The sequence below is a fragment of the Strigops habroptila genome, chromosome 4 (genome assembly GCF_004027225.2).
Source record: "Strigops habroptila isolate Jane chromosome 4, bStrHab1.2.pri, whole genome shotgun sequence".
Classification (NCBI taxonomy): Eukaryota; Metazoa; Chordata; class Aves; order Psittaciformes; family Psittacidae; genus Strigops; species Strigops habroptila.
The window spans coordinates 8128204-8149016 of NC_046358.1; the positions used below are offsets into that span (position 1 = coordinate 8128204).

The 20813-nt window shown below is 40.9% G+C and overlaps 1 protein-coding gene across 1 annotated transcript in view; it reads right to left on the reverse strand.

The window, feature by feature from the left end:
* Window positions 1-1214: 1214 nt before the first annotated feature.
* The window catches only part of LOC115606023 (cytosolic phospholipase A2 epsilon-like), a 40542-nt gene continuing 20943 nt past the window's right edge, over window positions 1215-20813 (reverse strand). Inside the window, exons 6-23 of the mRNA XM_030481252.1 lie at window positions 20603-20739; window positions 19658-19786; window positions 18936-18976; window positions 18302-18344; window positions 17828-17891; window positions 16716-16885; window positions 16499-16591; window positions 15703-15740; window positions 14376-14511; window positions 12756-12892; window positions 12213-12438; window positions 10859-10973; window positions 10290-10427; window positions 7205-7312; window positions 6273-6461; window positions 5197-5363; window positions 4298-4484; window positions 1215-1525 (exon numbers count right to left, since the gene is read on the reverse strand). Of these exons, the coding sequence (XP_030337112.1) occupies window positions 1215-1525; window positions 4298-4484; window positions 5197-5363; window positions 6273-6461; window positions 7205-7312; window positions 10290-10427; window positions 10859-10973; window positions 12213-12438; window positions 12756-12892; window positions 14376-14511; window positions 15703-15740; window positions 16499-16591; window positions 16716-16885; window positions 17828-17891; window positions 18302-18344; window positions 18936-18976; window positions 19658-19786; window positions 20603-20739 (2429 nt within the window). The remainder of the gene's footprint in view (window positions 1526-4297; window positions 4485-5196; window positions 5364-6272; window positions 6462-7204; window positions 7313-10289; window positions 10428-10858; window positions 10974-12212; window positions 12439-12755; window positions 12893-14375; window positions 14512-15702; window positions 15741-16498; window positions 16592-16715; window positions 16886-17827; window positions 17892-18301; window positions 18345-18935; window positions 18977-19657; window positions 19787-20602; window positions 20740-20813) is intronic.

Consider the following 20813-nt stretch of genomic DNA (forward strand, 5'->3'; position numbering starts at 1 on the left):
CACTGGCAAACAGAAGGATTACATTTCTGTGCACCACCAAGGAGGAGAGCCTCGACTTTGGGGGCAAAGGGATTTACAAATGCTTCCATTTTTGGTTCACAATAACAGGATCTCTTGACAAAAGATACTATGGCAGAATTGAGGAGCAGGGAAGCCTATAGGAAACATAGCTTGTAGATATAACATCTATAAGACATCTAATAAATCAATAGCACTGAATAAAAGTTAATTTAGAAAAAGAATAAATGGACACTTGGGATTCCATCTGTCAAAAAACCAGACAACTTATTTGAAAGGAGCCATGTTAATGTGATGACCAAAGCATCAGAAAGTTGAAAGTTAATGTTTTGTTAACTTCAGTTGCAATACTCTACAGCAAGTTAAAAAATCACATTTGGGTGAGTCATATTAAGTATACAATTTTAGATCTTCTTTGTCTTTCTTGTGTCTTTTCAGATGTGATAGTCTCAAAAGAATTAAAGCTTTAAACCTTTGGTATGTATCAATAACATTTAAATCCATATAATAACATAAATTAGCCTGAGTCAGTTCTTGGAGAGATGGGTCTTAAATGTGATCCTAAGCCCAAGGGGTCCCAGTTCACATCTAGGTCTGGAGCAGGTATAATTTCATCTTCAACAGTTTTTCAGCAGCTGTGAAATAAATCTGTATGTCACCTCAGCAGTAGAGGAAGAAGTACCTAAAAGAAATGGCTTTAACATGTGTTTGCTGAGAAAAATGTTTATTTGCTGTAACTCAAAAAAAGTGTGGTATTCTGTAAAGTTTAATATTTATTTACATTCACATAAAGACTCCTTAGTTCACAAAATGGGCTACTTGGTTTTGTTCTAGAGACAATGGATTTTGTTCTCTGCTGCATTTCTGGACTGGCAATCCTCTCTTTTTACAGCACAGGTAAAGCACAAACACAGTCAATGTAAACTTCCTCATGCTTCCTTGTCCACGCGTTTCAGCCTTGGTCTGAAACATCACTTCTGCAAGCATGAGTGCAGCATGACCTCACCTGAGGTTGTCAACGAGGGAAGCACATTAATTCACTAAGGAAGAGCTTTGGTTTTTTGTGTTCATTCCCTTCATTGACAGACAGGCTTTAGCAATTCTGATGACAAAGTGCTATTCTTAGGATTCTTTGGCTTTTCTTCACTTGCTAATCAAATTCCTTTTTTTCTTCATTAACAGGACTCATAGATATTTTATTTCATATTCCCCTGTGCTGGGCAGTCAGCTACATGCTGAGTTCCCTCTCTGCCAGGCACACACATACCATCCCCATCGGGTGGTTTTTGCAGCGGTTGCTCTTCCTTATGCTGCTTTTTCCGCTCCACGGCTGTACGCAAGGCCTGAAGAATCAAATCCTTGTTGTTCTGGATGTTGTAGTAACTTAGGTTCACTAGTTTGTCAAAATTTTCCTCTGAATAACTCAGATTGTTTATGTAATATGGACCACAGGAATCTGCAACATCAACATCACCTTCTGCCATCTCTGAGGGACTACGTTTCACACCTAAGGGACAAAAAAATTACTCAGTTAATTAGCAAAAAGCAATTAGGGTCTGGGTGTTTCTCAGGCATGTACACAGAGTGGATCACAACTCAAATTTTTTCCCTCATACAGGCATTTTATTGGTGGGATATTTGGTTGGCAGTAGGGGTAGGTGGTGGTAAGGCGAATAAGGGTTGTCCTGGCTACTCTTGGAAATGCCAAAACAGGTATTCTATTGGCTTCTTCTGAGCACAGGAGGGTGAGAGTCCCTACCTCCTGCTCTAGGTCTAGAGTGAGTTCACATGCTAACACTTTCTGAGCCCCAGCCTATGCCCTTGATGCTGTCTCCCAGCCATCGCAGCACCCGTCCCTTCTACCTAAGGTGTAAGTAAATGGCAACTACTCTTTTTCTCTTTCCTCCCCTTCTCCCAAAGCAGACAAAAGCAGCAAGAACCTCATGACAGCATGGTTTCTTTCCAGGCATGGGCCAGGAAGCCACTGCCACTTTCTGTGCCTTCCAGCTTCAACTCTACATCATGTTATTTCCCTCACTACTATCCTTTCATGCCTCCAGAAATAGGCTGCTGAAAATCCATATATTTCAGTGATGCAAGCTTTCCAGAAGCACACTGACCTTCTTAGCGACCTGACAGATACTCCTTCACCCAGCACAACCTAGCACTTGCTCAAGTCTTGGTTCTACCGGGAAGAATTATCAAAAAACATAGAAAAAAGACCTAAACAACTAGATTCTATTATCTAAACAGAGAGACTTCACAGAGCCATTATTTGGACATATCCTGGAAGCAGATGGCACAAATATTTACGATAATTTCCCTAGGCTACCTCCTGCTATAAAAAACTACAGGCTTTATGCAACCTCAACAGTGAGAGTGAACCCGATATTCCCTGAATCACTAAGATTTGGCAGGAACACTGAAAGAACTTTTCATACCCATTTCATCATCCCAGGATAATCAACATATGTATCACAGACCCAGGCAAAATAATTAGACAGGTAGTCCCACAAGGTCCTCTCCTGAAGGATGGAGAAGAGAATCAGAAGAGTGAAAGTGAGAAAACTCGTGGGTTGAGGTAAAGACAGGTTCATGAGACAGAAAAAGGAAGACAATAATAACAACAATGGTGGGAATAATAATATTGATAATAATAATAAAAGAATTAGAATAGACAAAACAAATGATGTACAGTGCAATTGTTCACCACCTGCTGACCAATGCCCAGCCAGTTCCCAAATAGCAGGCCCTGGCCAGCTTTCTCCCTGGTTTATGTATTGAATATAATGCCATATGGGATGGAATATTCCTTTGGCCAGTTTGGGTTAGCTGTCTTGGCTCTGTCCCCTCCCAGCTTTGCTGGCAGGGCATGAGAAGCTGAAAAGTCCTTGGCTTAGTATAAGCACTGTGTAGCAACAACTAAAAACGTCAGTGTCTTATCAACATTATTCTCGGACTAAATCCAAAGCACAGCACTGTACCAGCTACTAGGTAGAAAATTAACTCTATCCTGGCCAAAACCAGGACAGCCTGACACAAGGGCTCATACATGTTCTTTCCATCCCCATCATTCCCACAGACTGCCCAGTTTTCTAACAGTTAGTATGAGGGAAAGAGAACAGTAACAACCCAGAAATGGTAGGTAATACTGTCAGGTATAGACAACACAGGTTAACACAGGCAGGAAATAGAATGCTCAATCACTCCTCATTGCAAATGGGAGAACATCAGATACAAGAGAATTTTTCTGTCAGCCTCCAGTGACACCATCACATTGGCCTGAGGATGTTACCATAGTGAACAATCACCCTTCACAGTCGCAGATACCTGCACTTATGTAAACACCCTTAAACTATTTGAATCCTGTTCAAAACCCCAATCATGTACCTCAAATGTGCAATGAATTCAATCCATAATATCTACAAAGCAAAAGTACTGTATGATTTTTTATTACTTACTTCAACCCCCCTCGAAGGAAAACGATTAATACAATTGAGACAATAGTATCTGCATTTGTTTTGTAATTAAATTTAATGTACCATATACCAGCCTAGAACTTTTGGTGTTCAGTATACTGGGGAGCTTTGAAGTGATTGAAAAATAAGTGTTCTAGTAGCATATGCCAGGAATTTTATCATCTGGAGAAGGAGTAACTGAGACCTTTGGCACCAACAGAGGTAATACGGTGTTGTGGAATATGGTACCAGGACTGAGAATTCATCTGAATTGAATTGCTATTGAAATTGCTATTGAATTGCTATTGAAACTCTTTTTAAATTTCAAAGTAGGACTCACTGAAGCGAACACAAGCTGTCAGCATGGCTCAGTGCTGTATTTTCATCACTTTGCTAGTTCACACTTTTGTTTTCAAGGTTATCTATCTGCCTAACTGTGAGCCTGGTAATTAAGCTAAAGAATGAAATCCTTAGATTCCCCAGAGCATTCTCTAACAGGAAAGGATGAAAGTATGAGAGGAAACAACGCTGCTAATTTCTGCCACTGCAGATAAACAGAATATACTTTTCATCAGTAAGCTCCACAATCTACCTATGAAAAGCCAAAAAGAAAACATCTAGAGGGGGCCAGAGGCTGATCCCAATAGCTGCTGTACTGTCCACAGAAAATTGCACATTTTAAGCTTCTTGAAATGGTTCAGATCTAAGAAAAGAGAGTCTGAGTCTGTGTTTAGAGCATGAACGGATGAACAGATACTGCACAGTAAAACAAAGAAGGCAGCTGCTGCTTCTGTTAGTGCAATGGGTAACTGTAAACTTACCAGGTGCTTTGTACTCCCTGAAGGTGTCATTTACTAGCGGGAAGAATATCACAATAGGTGTTTCTGGGCTCTCCTTGTCACCAACAATGTAGCATTCTTTCACATGTGGGGTTTCTTGGTCATCTGGCACCTTTGTAGGGAAAGGAATTCCCTGCTTTGCAAAGTATTTAGAGGCTTCTTTCAGGGGCTGGTTGTCACAGCATGAAAACAAAACAAAAGAAGGCATCAGAACATACAGGAATCACTCTAAATTTGGCCAAAACTGAACTTCAGTGGGAATGTTTGTGGAGTAAGGGCCAAGTTCTGACAGACTATGGCATTTGAGTGTAGACTGAACATGGAGCCACAACCTGGAAAGTCAAAGTTAGGTGCGATGCATCTGGGTCCACATGCCTGCCTTTGAAAAGCTACATTCCACATTTGGATATTAAAAATGCTGCCTTTAGGGAGCTTTTTATTCCTAAGGAATTTAAAGTTTCTAAATACAAACTGTTCATGCATTTATTTGCATATCTGGTCTTCTGCATGAAATAGGTCTATTATCACAGTTGTGTTGTCCTGAATGTAAGTTTTTCCATGCATAAGAATATGTATGATTGCATTGAGAAGTTTTTAGTCAATTTTTTAATGCATTTAGCTTCATTCATTCTACATCTGACTGCCTTCAAAACAGCTAAAAAACCCATTTACACATAAAAATGGGCAGAATCAGTTTACTAAATTCTTACTTCGTGATAACATTTGCATTGTTCCATAAAGATGTGTGACCTTGGTAAACTGTTAGCTTATTACACTTCTCAGATACTGGGGAAAAAATTTCTGCGAGTAGAGGATCAGCCATTTTGGGAACTCAGTGAGAAAGCAGAGAGATCAGTTCAAGAGGAATGTACTGTGCTCACCCCTGTCTGGGAACCTGAACTGTAGTTGAAATGCAAAATGACATCCACTTTCCTTTCCGGTCTCATGAGGGGTGGGTAACTGGTAGCAAAGGCAAATGCAGTATCAATCAGGATGAGGTAGTCTGTTGCTGCTGTCAGGTGATTGGGCTGAGAGTCAAGCTCACAGTCTAGAAAAGAAGCATTTTTAATTTATCTATTTGTTCATTCATTCAGAGGAGGTGCTCAATGCAAGAGAGGTGCTCAGGAAAGTCAGTTGGTAACAGCAAGAGAATTCAGCTTTTCTTGGGGCTTAGACCTACCTATTTAGCTGATAGATGCAGTTCAGTCATTTCTTACTTCCTCATTTGGCTTCCTCTTTTCACTATTGACTGCAATTCCTTTGACTTTCCTCTAATTAAGAAGGATGAACTTGGGGCTCAGGAGAATAGAGTGAATTCCATCCCCTGGTTATGTGTGTGACTCTGATCAGGTCATTTTTTGTGTGTGTGTTGGTTTTTTGTTTGTTTGTTTTCTTTTAATATGGAAAAAAATAAAATAGTACCTCACTGTCTCAACACACTAAAGACTAAAGATGTTTGGTGCCTTGCACACTGCGGTAACAAGCACACAGCTATTAAGGTACATGGAAGATCTGGTACCAGACTGAACACAAATTCCCAAACTGGGTAACACAGAATACTGTTACAAAGGTTGTATCTTACAAGTAAAAGGGTAACATGAAACAGGGCACTCTCCCACATCCCTTGAGTATTGGCTGGACAACAGACACCATATGATGGCACCAGTGCCATGCCACAAGCATGCGGGCTGATGGCTGGCACATCAGCAGACATATGCTGGTTGACTAATCAGGATCTTCCCTGTCTATCAGCCACTGGACTTCATGAAATCTTTAAGAACTTATTTTTGAAGCCTCTCCTACTACCTAATATCAGCTTTCAGTGACAAACAGTTTCAAATACTATCAGAGGATGGGAACAGAACAAAAAAGCAGTTGGCTTGATAATCTGTTAAGCATTGTTTCTTTTTCACAAGGATGGTGTAAGACAGAACCAAAAGCAGTTCTATTACCATACCTTTCCATTTGGAAAACTTGCTCTCTAGGTAGCTGTTGTTCATCTGGAGGCCTTTCAGGAAGTTAGGGATTTCTGAAGCTGCTGGACGTAACATGACAACATCTCGGAAAATGTCTGAAAAGCTGTCAGTGGGACAAACCACTCGAGTATCCAGCTCATTTGGTCTTCTAGGGAATAGGGTTTCATCATCTGCAGGAGAAAGAATAACAGTTCATGTATGTGGTTTCATACACGACATGTTCATGTCATCTATGCAATCATCATTTGTATTAACATGTTTGGCAAAACTTGGACTTCTCTTTTTATTTCCAGGATCTCCACAAATCTCACGTTTTTTCAGCTAAGCTTTGAAAAATCCATTTCTTCATCTCCTCACTCCACAGTGGTAAAGACCTTATTTGTACTGCAACAGAGTCCATCTCACCTATTATAAATTTCTTTGCTTGTCTGTGATTTTATCCACTACAATATCGTGCACTTAGACACAAGGTTGGTGTTTGCTCTTGTTTCTGTGGCACCTCATGCCGTACTCCAACTTCCAAGAGAGGAACTGGAAACTATGAATCACTATAGAAGACTTCCAGCCTCTCCTACTCTACAGGGATATTTTTCTCCAGTTTTATACTTGTGCTCTGAAAAAAAGCCCATATGAGAACTGTTCTCGCTTTTTTTCCTGTGACAGATCCCATGGATTATTTTCTCACACAACTGAAAACATTGCCATACTGAAATACATGGCATGAATTTCCTCCTGGTTTCCATGTGGATTACAGGAATCCCTGAAGAAGGAATTCCAAAATGGCTTTGAAAAAATCAGTGAGAGAATATCAGCACGGGGGGGGGGGGGGGGGGGGGGGGGGGATGGGGGAACGAAGTAAAAGAAAAAAAAGAGAGAGAGAATAAAGTAACATAATGGCATAAGAATAACGCACCTATGTCAGTAATTTTGTCTCGGGTCCATTTGTGCCAGAAATCTTCTGAATGAACAGATATATACCAAGCATCCATAAGATTCAAGGAAAATACACTGCTCCAGATCCCTGTGGCAGAGGATATATTTGACAGAAAGAAAACCGGTGAAGACCTGGAAGTGTTTTCATTCACAATGACCTTCAGTACCTTCTGCATTCTCTAGCAAACTTCATTATGTTATCTTAGTGCACAACTAAAGGGACTGTCTTCACAAATTGGTATACAAACTGATGGACAGCGGCAGAGCAGTTGACGTCATCTACCTGGACTTGGGCAAAGCGTTTGACACTGTCGCGCAGGACATCCTTGTCTCTAAATTGGAGAGACATCAATTTGGTAGATGGACCACTCACTGGATAAAGAACTGGCTGGATGGCCGCATGCAGAGTTGTGGTAAACGGCTCAGTGTCCGGTTGGAAAACAGTAACGAGTGGTGTCCCTCAGGGATCGGTGTTGGGACCGGTCCTGTTCAACATCTTTGTCAGCAGCATGGACAGTGGGATTGAGTGCGCCCTCAGCAAGTTTGCCAACAACACCAAGCTGCGTGGTTTGGTTGGTACGCTGGAGGGAAGGGATGCCATCCAGAGGGACCTTGACACGCTTTGGAGGTGGGCCGATGCCAACCTTATGAAGTTTAACCAAGCCAAATGCAAGGTCCTGCACCTGGGTCGGGGCAATCCCAGGCACTGCTACAAGTTGGGTGGAGAAGAGATTCAGAGCAGCCCTGCAGAGAAGGACTTGGGGGTGTTGGTTGATGAGAAACTTAACATGAGCCGGCAGTGTGCGCTTGCAGCCCAGAAAGCCAACCGTATCCTGGGCTGCATCAAAAGAAGCGTGACCAGCAGGTCAAAGGAGGTGATCCTGCCCCCCTACTCTGCTCTCGTGAGACCCCACTTGGAGTACTGTGTACAGTTCTGGTATCCTCAACATAAAAAGGACATGGAACTGTTGGAGCAAGTCAAAAGGAGGCCCACGAGGATGATAAGGGGGCTAGAGTACCTCCCATATGAAGACAGGCTGAGAGAGTTGGGGCTGTTCAGCCTGGAGAAGAGAAGGCTGCGTGGAGACCTCATAGCAGCCTTCCAGTATCTGAAGGGGGCCTACAAGGATGCTGGGAGGGACTCTTCATTAGGGACTGTAGTGGTAGGACAAGGGTAACGGGTTCAAACTTAAACAGGGGAAGTTTAGATTAGGTATAAGGAAGAAGTTCTTTACAGTGAGGGTGGTGAGGCACTGGAATGGGTTGCCCAGGGAAGTTGTGAATGCTCCATCCCTGGCGGCGCTGAAGGCCAGGTTGGACAGAGCCTTGGGTGGCATGGTTTAGTGCGAGGTGTCCTTGCCCATGGCAGGGGGGTTGGAACTAGATGATCTTAAGGTCCTTTCCAACCCAAACCATTCTATGATTCTATGAATCCGTAATGTATATAAAGAATCTAATTTATTGGCATATATTAAGAGGGCTGGTGGTGTTTTCAGAGTATCTTCTAACACATCCATTTTTGTTATGTGGCAAATAACATTTTGCCAAGTTCATCTTAGTATTTTACACTTGTCCCCAACATTTGTTATTTCACAATTTCCCAGCATTTGTAATTCTAAGGGGTTTTATTTATTTCTAGCATAATCCTGTTACAGATACGCAGTTATCGTGTAGGATTGTCAACCACAAAACGTTCAAGATTCATACACAAATATGCTTTAGAATGAGGAAGCTAACTTACTAGTTTTGAAAACAGAAAGTGCAGTTGTGGGAGTCTTTGATTTGTCTTCTGATTTTTTAGGGTTTAGGGCATATCTGGGTTACATTTTCAAGACCCTTCACTAACTGGTGTAGCAAAGTTGATGGCAGTCCTCACTGCCATCTATCTGCAGTCTTTTAGGCTGACACAGCACCGTTACCCGGTATGCTTAGATGTGCCTGCTGTGCCATGCTGCCTTCCTGAACCTCCCAAACCCTGGAGCTCTTGGGGGGGGACTGAGTGGCAAGTAGAAGAGGTTGCACCTGAGCAGTCTGTCGATGGCCTGACCCAGCTATGTCAGCCTGCATTCAGACGGACAGGCTTGGCCATGCAGGAAAGAGCTGCAGGACCTATGTAGTCAGTCCCCACTCTATTTGGAAGCTGGGGTGCAAAGGATTTCACTGAAAGCCTTTCGAGTAACTGTGTCACTGGAGTAAGTAGCACTGCCTGAATAATGGGACTCTGGATCATTGGCAGGGAATAGGGGCAGAAATGTCCCAGCATTGCCCTAGGGAAGGGAGGAAGAAAATGCCAAGGTGGGAGGTGTAGGAAGGAGGCTGGTGACCTGCTGGCATTTCTGACCACAGAAGGGGTGAGCTGGGTCCCTATTGTAATATATAAACATATAGAATGGAGAGATTCTGCTTTGCTTCCTTACACCTCACCACTAGCTGTAACGAAATCTCTACACAAGCAAAAAGTCTTAACTTCTTAACCCACCCCCCCTGAAACTTCCTTTATGCAATTGGTGGAAGTAGGAAGAACAATGAGGCAAGAGATTGTTTTTGCAAAGGGAAAAAGATTTCCTTATTGCTTTTACTGTTCTTGTGCAAGAGAGAAAAAAGGTAAATATTATGTCCTATTTGTACTCTGAAATGGAAATGTTATCCTTAAGAATTAATCAGGGTTAGGTGTGGCAGGTACATCGTAGATAAAAGGCTATATTTTAGAGACTTAGATCGAAGAAAAGACTGTGATTTAACTTAGGAACAGTGTCACACAAGTTTGGTTGCTGACAAAGACATATTTGTGTTGAGAAGGCATCATGTCAGTAAGCAAAACAGCATATGGAATCAAATAAATCTGTTCAGCTGAATAAAATTGCAGACAAAATAAAAATTTCTGCAGATAGTGACCTGTTATCAGTTCTAATATTTTACCATGTACTGCTGCTGGCATATAAAAAAGTGTACTAACTGCTTCATTTCAGAAGAGGGGTTTGTGCAGGAGCAGGTTATATTATATTATTATTATATTATATTATATTAATTATATTACTTTACATTGCCCTGGAGCAACAAATTACCTTCCAAAAAGCAGATTCTGGATTCTGGCATTTTCTTCATCAGGCGACCCATGAAGAACTCACTCCCAAAATCTTCAGCACGAATGAAGGTGCCATATTTTGGGAATCCTACCTCATAAGGGGTGAATTCCACCCATTCTGTAAGAAAAAGCACAAGACAGACTGATTAGAGTGGCAGAGGCACAAATTACTTGAATAAAACATATGATGTTGTCCAGGTTAAGGGAGACTGGTTTTTACCTAGCACACTTTGCAAGCAGGCATTTATTCACTGTACATTAAACAGTGAATTGTCCCCTTACATGTAAATTTCTTTACAAACTTTAGATTTCTGAAGCTTTCTACAAAAATGTGTAACAGGTAATTTTAAATAGTCCTCCATCATCCTGCTTTTGATCCTGAATACAGCTGAATATACTAAGGCCTTCAAAAATTTAACTGTTAAATTCCTACTCTGGATCAACCTTTTTGAGTACTTGTGCATTGAATTGATTTCCTTATCTAATCAATTGACCTAAATTGACCCCTATTGGGATTAAATGTTATATGCAGTTCTGGAGTATTATTACCTCTAAAATCCTGGTCGCTGATTTTATCCTTCACATTGAGAGAGAGGTAGATGGGCAGGGGATTCTGACCCTGATTTAGTGCCTGCTGCTGATCTGTGAGCTTATGGGAGTCCTCCTGTTTTGAAGAAGGACAGTAGCTGAGGACAGTTAGATGACACAAAGAGCCTCCCACTTCATTTAAGCATGGGGTCTGATAACACAAGGCTTACCAGACTCCGACTAGGATGCTCCCCACTGGTTTAGTTCAGAGAAATGCTGTCATTCCTATCTCTGACCCTCCCCTGCCCCAGCACTTCAGCACACAAATAGTCCTAAAGTAAGTTCTAAAAAATGCAAAAAAAAAAAACCAAACAAAAAAACCCCTGAGCTTTCTATGGTAAGAAAAAAATATTGCTATCAACATTATTTATTTCAGAAAAATGTCTGGAAATATCTCAAAAGCACTCTTCTTGGGAAATATTTCATTCAGAAGGAATAACTCCTTCCCTGACTGCCCAGAAAATTATATTTTCCTCAGGCCCATGACAAAGCCAAAGCTCAGACAGAGTTAATGTTCAGTGAGCCTTACTGCTTCTGCTGCAGAGTATCTTGCATACTTGGGTATGCAAGATGGGTGGGTGGAAGAGGCAGGACAGGGAGTCTGTACCTCTGTGCTGTGCGCAGGCAGTAGAAATTTGGATACATGTGGGGTTAATCATATTACACGGGAAGAGTTTTCTCTTTCTTAAGTATAAATAACCTACTGGGAAGGAAATATTCACAAATACTAAAACAGAGCCACAGCATTGCCTTTTGGTGGAAGTGTTTACAGGGTGAGGTAATCCATTAACAGTTCAGATATACTGTCTTTGGGTTTGTGGGGGGGTTTTTTGCCTTGTCACACTGCTCTTTAAGAAGAATAACAGGATTTTCACTTAAATATTTACATGTGAATTAATTTTAAAGTTGTTCATACTATGTTTCCTGTTATTTCTCTTTATTCCCACCTTTTCTGTATGAGGCGTGATGTCAAGATCTGCATAATACAGCCAACAACCAAAGAATTATACTGTCAAGACACATGCTTTAGGTGTCTATATGAAAAACAAGCAAACAAGCAAAAGAACCCATTTTCTGTAAGGAGGGTCAAACACTGCATATGTTGCCAAGGGAACTTATAGAGTCTTCACCTGGGGAGATATTCAGGAGCCCATGATTCAGGGTAGCCTGCTCTAGCCCTGCTTGAGCAGGGCTGTTGGACAAGATGATCTCCAGATGCCCCTTCCAATCTCAATTGTTTTTTGCTTTGTTGTCTGTCCTCGCTGCTATATTCACTGAATATTGAAATCTGAAGAGAAATGTGCTGCTATTTTACCTTTTCATGTAACATGGTTTCAATGATGAGTCCCCACAGATCTGTGAAACATATTCGATGTCCTTCCTTTTCCCTCTGGCACAACTCTTTCAAATAGTATTTCAGGCGATTGGGAGAAAAACAAGCAAAGAACTTATTTTTGAGCACATGCTTTCTGACGTCATTGAGTGTTTCCTTAAGATCCTTTTGGGACCAGTCAGGGTCTTCGTACAAGTTTGACATGGTCCTAAAAATCAAAACAAAACAACAAAACAGACAAACCACAAGGTAAAATGTGAGTTCTGAAGCAGAGCTTTGGGGAGTTATGGAGGTTTGCCTATCATACCTTGATTTACGTGAAAAAGCACACGTGTGTGGTACCGTTCACATTATTTAATCGGGACTGAATTAATTGCAAATGTGGGCAAATACCCACTGAAGGAAACAAGAAAAAGCCACAGCAGAAAAAGACCTTCCTTGATAGTAAAGATGATATATCTCTTCAGATCATTGTTTGTCACACATAGAAAATTCCTATGAAGACTTAACTTGTCTTTGTCTTACCATGTTGTGCCAGATAAACCAGTGATGTATGAGACACAGTCCAAGATGTTTAGTTCCTGCACACTGAGAAGGTGAGCGTACATGGCCGTCAGAGCTCTGGTTCCACCACCTGTTGTCATGATTGCCACCACAGGTACCTGTTCAATCCCAAAATACATGCATTTAGTGACATGGTCTGAGAAGGGAGAGAGCCACCTCTGATTTGGAAAGAGAAAGCTCCATCCAGCACTGATAAAGTAATAAAGATACTGTATGCCACCAGTCAGCAAGGAGAAGAAAAGACTGAATTAATTCTGTGGCATAGGAGTAAGAAATACTTCATGTTTCCTCCATCATCCCAAACATGACATTTTCAGTGCTCTGTTGCAAAACTAATAACACAAATAGTAGAGGGAATAATAACATAATAACAACAAAAAGTAGAGGGAATCTCTACTGAACCAGATTTTTAGCACACGCAATAGACCAGCAAACATAGGCTGCTATCTCACTGTTCCCATGTAAGCAGTAAGAACCTCTCTGTCACTGAAGTTTGATAAAGCTAATTTCTATTATTGCATAGCTATTTCACAGACCATACTAGATGTATCATGACTGTTAGACATGTATCATGACCAGTTCAGGTCCCCTGAGACCAGAGGTTGGTGACACCATCTGTTTTCACAGATGCTGCAGGGAAAGCAAAACCATACTCCACATACCCTGTATGTACATACAATACTAAATATGCAAGAGAGTGCTGCAATTACTTCTTTCTGTGATGATACAGAAATCTGGAGTCTGGTAGTCTCAGAAGAAGGACTAATCTGTACACATGAATTGGCTCCATTAACAGTAAAGATAGCTGCCATGTTTTGGGGTGCATTCACTTGTGTGCAAATCATCAGGAGACTCTGGGGAGTCTGTTCTACTAGGAAGTATGGGTACCTTTCCTGGAGAGAGGGAAATGGCCCACAGCTTAGTGCTGGCTTTTAAAGGCAAGGTCCGGCTATGCAAAAAACTGTTGAGCTCAGTTTAGAACAAAAGGAGGAAAATTTATCATCTCTGCATCCAAATTCAGGCTTCACACTACAGTTGTGGAAGTATAATTAAAAAAGAGAAATCTCTTTTTTCCCCTGTCTTGAACCCTCTGTTATTGTTCCCATTTGCCAAGCAAGCACACGCTCTAGCTGCAGCAGATGATGAAGTCAGATTGGCAGCGTGCTTTGCTTGCACAATGGGAGCTTAAATGCTGGCACAAAAGGCAGAAGAAAATAAAGTCCAGCTTGAACTGTGAGACAAAGAAGGGCTGAATCAAGAGAGAGAAGGGCTGAATCAATGGTTAAGATCTGGGCGACATGATTGTGAGGACTAAAAGAAACTTTGGTCCTGAGAGCACCTAGCCCTTCTCTGCATTATTATGCAGAATGCCACTCAATACAAACCTAGATCCTGTAGCAACAAGGCTACAGGTATTTATTGATCTTTCCTATTAGTAGCTTTTTCTTCCCTAGAATAGAGGTCAGCTGTAGCTTGCACATGAATCTTTACACAGTTTCCAGGAAAATGGGAAGTGACCACCAATGCTGCATTTTGACACTCAGCTGTAGAGAAAGAAGAGAATAATTGTGTCTTAGGTACCTCATCATCCTGCAAGTCTTCCTCCAGCTGGAGAATATCCTTCAGAGCTGCTGCAACCACTTTCTTCCTCTTGCGAATGAAATCCTGTTCCTGGGCACACAGGCCAAAGCCCAGGCGTAAGTCTAAGTCTTCCTGGCTGGAAGAGAGGATCAGGGATCTCTGATCATCACATTTATAGTCTAATTCAGATTTTTAATTGCTTCTACTGCATAAGTAGACATGCCTTCGCCATAGGTGTGTATAAAGCAAAACAGGAAGAGATGAAATGTTTTAGTTTGTTCCTAGAGAACAGAAGTACATCTTCCTTTGGACTGAGAGGGTTTCTTTAATTTTCTCTTTGCCAAAGATGCCTGACATGAAATTAACAGAATTGTTCCCTTTCAGACATAAAGGCAAAAGCCTGCAGAGGGCAGTGTTTTAAAGGTGGCTTTAAAAGTTGTGCAAACTTCCACTGATACCTGTGAATTATGGACTGACATGGACTTTCATGTTTGGATGTTTTTTTGTGTGTGGGTGTGTAGAGGAACTTATGGATATTTATAAGCAGTACAGTTGCAGTTTGGAAGCTGCTGTGAAAATCCTTCTTAGGTGTGGTAAGGAAGAAGTTTTTAAATGACAGCAGTAAACTGTATGTATATCTCATAGACTATTTACTGAAAATAAATGGCATGGTAGAAGATGCACCTGCTTCTGTAAGGGAAGACAACTTCCCTTACAATATGCTACATAACACAACTTATTCCTATTAAAGATTTTACTAAGACCTTAGCCATATCTCAAAATACACAATGTGTTTCCTTGGTTTAGAAGTAAGCAACCACTTGATTGAGTTAATTTGCATTTATCTCTTGAGTAGACATTAAAAAATAAATGCAAGTATATTTATTATGTCATTTTTTTCATATCTTAGGGTGGCCAGTCACTCTGGTCTTTTTGGTTTTTTCTCTGACCTCAGGAAGCAGAAAGGTTTCTTTCAATTAGTTTTTCAATGCTCCCTCTATTGTAAGTCTGCATTTGGCAATTAGTTTTAGAAGTATCAAAGAATGTCTACAGTGGCCCTTAGCACATAATTTTGACTGCAGAAAAAATATAAAAATAAAATTAGTGTGTTCTTTATAAAACCTTTTCTTAACTCATTGTATAGTCCCATTACATAAACTCACTGCTCCTGAAAATCTCCTTATTGTGTGCTGAGACCATTTTATTTTACAGTCTGAAACAAGGATAAGCAGGATGCAGGCAGTAACAAAGGAATTGAAACTTGATTGACAATTATCCAAATTCAAAGAATCAAGGGGAAAAAACCAGAGGAAGATTAATATCTTACCATTTTTTCACCTTGAAATGCAAATCAAATTTTCTGTGCTGAAAATTAAAAATATAAAATGATGAATATTGATATTTTGTTTAAAACAGTCCTTTCCCCCCCACTCAGAATGAGACATAGCTCTTTCGGGTCATCATTACCTCTACAAATCCCTGAACTCCAGTAAACAGAGATCGAGAGAGAGACTTTCCTCTCAACGTTACATTAGTCCCCAGAGATGTGCACTGATTTAATAAATTCAGACTTTGGTATTAACACCTAAGGTCTGCATCTTCTCTTTGCTGTGCAACTCTGGTGTATCTTGCAACGGGTACTACTCAGTACACAAATAAATAGCTGCAGTGCTACTGCAGCTCTCACCTCTCTGGAAGGGTCCGCCCTTAAACATCGGTCTTGAAACTGAAGTCTCCCACACAATGTGAGATACAAGGGGAAGCCAAAGAGGCTGAGCACCCCATGAGTGTGGCACAGCTTTACCTCCTATAGCAGTATGCTGGGCTGCAGCCTCACGCCCCTATCTCCTTGGCACACAGTGGCTTCCCGTGTGGGTAAGGACATGGACAACAGAAGGAGCATGAGCAACAGCTTAGACATGTTTTTTCTTCCTCCTTCTCCCCTGAATTTCCCTTTTTATTTTCCTCCAAATAATTTACTTCATTATGCATTGGCCTAGATTCAAGGGAGGTAAGAAAACACTGGCCCTATAAAGAGAAGCGATCTTTGGTTTCTGTTTCTTGGGAACCAGCAACAATTTCAAAAGCTTACACAGAATTCCCCATGGCCAGCAGACACTTACCTTGCCAACTACTTCCTGCTCAGAGGGGAGCGACTTCAGAGGGAGCGTCAGGGGGACGCTTCTCCTCCTTGATCCGCATGACGTGCAAGCACACTGGAAAGGAGCACAGAATGCTTTTCGGTTAAGACAGAAATGTTCTCCTCTTTCTGCCTACACACATGTAAAGGTCAGATCATAAGACTGTCCAGGTTGTCTACCATGTTCTGGGGTCACGTACAAAGGTGGAAAGGTTCCTCTTCTTTCTGAGTGCAACTTCCAGGGATGGTTGCTTGTATTTGGCATAGTGGAAGAAAGTGGGGTCTGAGAGAGCGAAGCAGGAGTTGCAGCTCACTGAAACTCTCTGGGTTTCTTCGAAGGATCCTCTCACTGTAAATGTTAGCTCATTCTCTAAACAATGAGATAAAACATAACAAAAAGTTACTTCTAATGGCAAAAAATAGAAAGAGAAATAAAAAGAAGCAAAAGGTAGCTTTGAACAAACCCCTTCTCCTCTTCCTTTGTATTTGGAAAGTGATCCAAGACCCAAACATTATAGATGATTGTATCTTTATAATGGGCTGAGCAAGAAACCGGAGGGGAGTGTGATGTGAATGGCACTGAAGTTTAGACTGCTACATTTCTATTGCAGTTGCATTGTGACACCGTGAATGCAATCAGGAACTTTGCATTGCAAATCATCCTCATCCCAGGCTAAATAATAAGCAAGAGAAGTTCTTAGTCTCTTAAAATAAGATCTGACTCTGCAGCAAATACCCTATTTATATGAAGAAATCAGCTAATCCTACCAGTGTGTGTTATGCATGCTCTGAGATTGCCTACCAGATCCAGCCCCTCAGGGGATGTGGGCAGAGGAACTTCTAGATTCTGGATCTTGACCAGGGTCAGGCGGGAGCCAGCTGCTGAGCGGCTAACCCCTGCAAAAAATGAGGGGTTTCTGTGCATATGTAGAAGTCAAACTGTCAGAAATCCTGAGGAACTTTAAGACCATGGACTATCGTGCATAAGGAAGTAAGCTCCTTTAGGGTTTAGCAGTACTACAGCAGAGGTTTTCAGGATCTCAGTTTGAGGTTTAGATACCTTATGTATAAGCGTATGATGTTGTTTCTAGTCTGGAACAAGGCTTGTTGTGAAGAGCCCTGAACCTGCACCTACTGCAGAACTGATGGTGTTCCCTACTGCAAAGTTTTTACAAATCATCATAGATATGGTCAATTAAAGCTTAATGCTTAATATTAAAGCAAAATGCTTATTATTCAGATGATGCAATTTCTACACATTATTAGAGAGGGTAAAATCACTAATATTCAGTTAGAGAACTAATAAATTTACCTGAAAAATGCTTATTTTTCATCCTGCAGTCCACATGAACTTCCAAACAGGCTACTTCACGACACTAGGATAGATGTGATTGGGACAGAGAGTTAGATTACTCATCCAGCCATGTCACCACTAGTGCTCACAGATGTTGAAGGGTCATTGCTTGAACGTGGGGGCCAACTGTGCTGCATACTTCTGCCAGGCCCAGTGAAAGGGAGAATTAATTTCATCATCACGTGGGAAGAGAGTGCTATGCTAAACCCTTTGTAATTTTCAATGGATGCAGACGAAACAAGGGAAAATGATAGCAGTCTGAGGGCTCCCCTAAGATCATGCTGACCTCCACAGAGAAGCTCCCCCTTCCTAAAAGAAAAAGTGTCACTAAAGAATGAAGACTTGTAATGCTCCCCTCACTGGCATCATAATCAGCTAAAGGTAAGGAATCGTGGGAAAGAGCAGAAGAGATCAAAACAAATAGTATTTTACCACTATTGCCCCATTTGTGATTATGTCTTCAGGAGGATCCCGTCTAGAAAACAAGGACAAATAGTATGTATTTTATAAACAATATATTCTGGAAACTGTCCTGAACAGGACACATTTTTCTCTCGTAATTTTGTTTTTATTTATTTGCTCCATCCTACTGTTTGTAGATGTATGCTCCCTTTCCACCACATGCCACATAACTACCTAGCAGAAATGATTCAATGCAATAACATTGAATTCAAACAATGAATTCAAACAAAACAATCAATAACATTGCATTGAATACATAAATTTTCAGGTGCATAAAATACACCTGGAAAGTGCTTGTAACAGCCTTAATAGCACAGGAATGCTATTTATATGCTTACTACAGTGGGATTTACTAGCCCCAGAAAAAACAACTCTGAACTAGGTAAGTAATATATAAATTTTAAGAAATCACAGAATTAAAAATTCTGAACTCATTTTCCACATCATGGAATTTTCCTTTCTTACAATGATTTGCTGATGCACACATTAAGTTTGGGAATAGAGTGAATCTGGCTATTAAGATGATGCTGGGTGTACAGAAGGTTTCCCTGCACTGATGTGCCACTCCAAGCTGCTGCTGCTATAATAATGGGGTTTTACTCACATGCTCTCCAATGCAAACTCAACTTCCAGCTCCTCCCTCCTCTGAAAATGAAGGAAAAAAAAACCAAAACCAGTCTCAATTAGCATGTGCAGAGGTTTGCAAAGTGATCTTCATTTTTTGCAAGCACAGTTTCCTTTATGCTTTAGTAAGTAACAATATTCTGTTTCATGCTTGCTATTGTCAGCATCAGAGGACAGAGGCAGTTTTTTCTTCCCCATGGAAAAGAAGATTTCAGTTGTACCAGCAGAACAAAGGGCATTTGGTGCTTACAAATCTCCATAGTGAACCTTTATTTTTCCCACTTTCTTCCCTGCCTGCTTCCATGTGCTGAACACAGTATGCTAAGACTTATGTTTAAAACACTGTGGAAACAGGCCATTTTCCTGTCCTTGTATTGCTTTTCTTTTTATAATCTTTATGAGGATTAGATAAACTCTGTCATTTTCTGCCAGGGAATTAAAAGCACAAAGCTTCCCTAAAATTGCATCTGTTCTGGGTCTTGGGAATTTGGCAGGGATCTGTGCCAGAGGAAACCGGCAGGAATTTGAGAAGGTCATCTATTTTGTCACTGGTGTGCAATTTCCAAGATTTTAATAAGTTTTGTTACATTTTTACTACCAAACTGGTCCCACAGGTAAAAGACAGAAGAGGTAGCACACCTCTTTGATGAGAGAGAAGAGAATGGATGCCAAGATGTACTAAATGTCTGACTGAGCTCTTACCTGTGGATTTAGTGGGAATGTCATAAACACTTTTTCCCCAAGAGGGATTTTAGCTATATCAAAAAGCACAATTGCCTGGTCATCATCATGGACAACGTCATCATCAGAAACAGTAATTTCCAGAATATTCTGGGAAAAGAAATTAGAAATATCCAATTCGTTAACACGTACTCAAAAGCATGACATTCTGCAGCTCTTCCAAGTTCAGTGCCTGCTTTACAGAGAGGAAATAGGAAGTACTGATGACCAAATATCGCAAGAAAGAGTAAGAGAATGAGTTTAATCTGCTTTATAAGAAACAGCTTCTAGACTCACAATTGAGGCCAGACTGAAACTTCTCTTGGCTCACTTTTTACACTTTTAAGTAGCTCTCACAAAAATGCAATCTTTTAGGAAGGGATATGGATAGCTAGAAGTCCTATATTGCCCCTCATCAACAAGGGCAATAGAGGTCACCTCATATCAATAACCACCTTTCTATGTCCTTCAGCTTTCCACTTTCAACCACTTATTTGTAAGCATTTGAGTGTAGAGTAATTATCAGTAACAAACTGAGTAAAGATCTTAATCATACTGGAATGTAGCAGCATCCTCGCATTAGTATACCATTATTTCATGTCATTTCAGGGAAAGATGTGTTTTTCCTCTTATAACGTTGCTTTATATTTTCATTTCATAGTTTCTCTGTGTTGTCACACTGTCATTGGCCCCATCAGCCTTCTCCAAGGAGGTCAGTCACATTACTGATATGTAAATAATGACTCTCTGTTAGGAGAGAAGTGGATTCCAGCAAAAGCCAGAATCGTTAATTGTTTTGCTCCAGCTTGCTAGTGGAATTTTAAGTAAACTCAGAAAGTCATTAGAAGACATGACATCCTGTTTTGGGCTAAACTGAAAGAAGCTGCGTAGAGATGAGATGAAGAAGAGAATTTTAGGATTGTGTACCTTGACCTGTCTCTGGATCCGGAAGTAGAAAGTTTCATTCCACATGGGATTTCTGCAGTCTTTGATGGTTTTGGTGTGGAATTTTTCATCTGAAGCAGTTGGCAACCAGAGGCTCACGTAGCAATCAGGTTGGCTTACTATGGAAACAGAGGCAGTGGAAAAGACAAGAAGTGAAGGCATTGAACTGCTCTATAGCTTGAAAATAGATGAG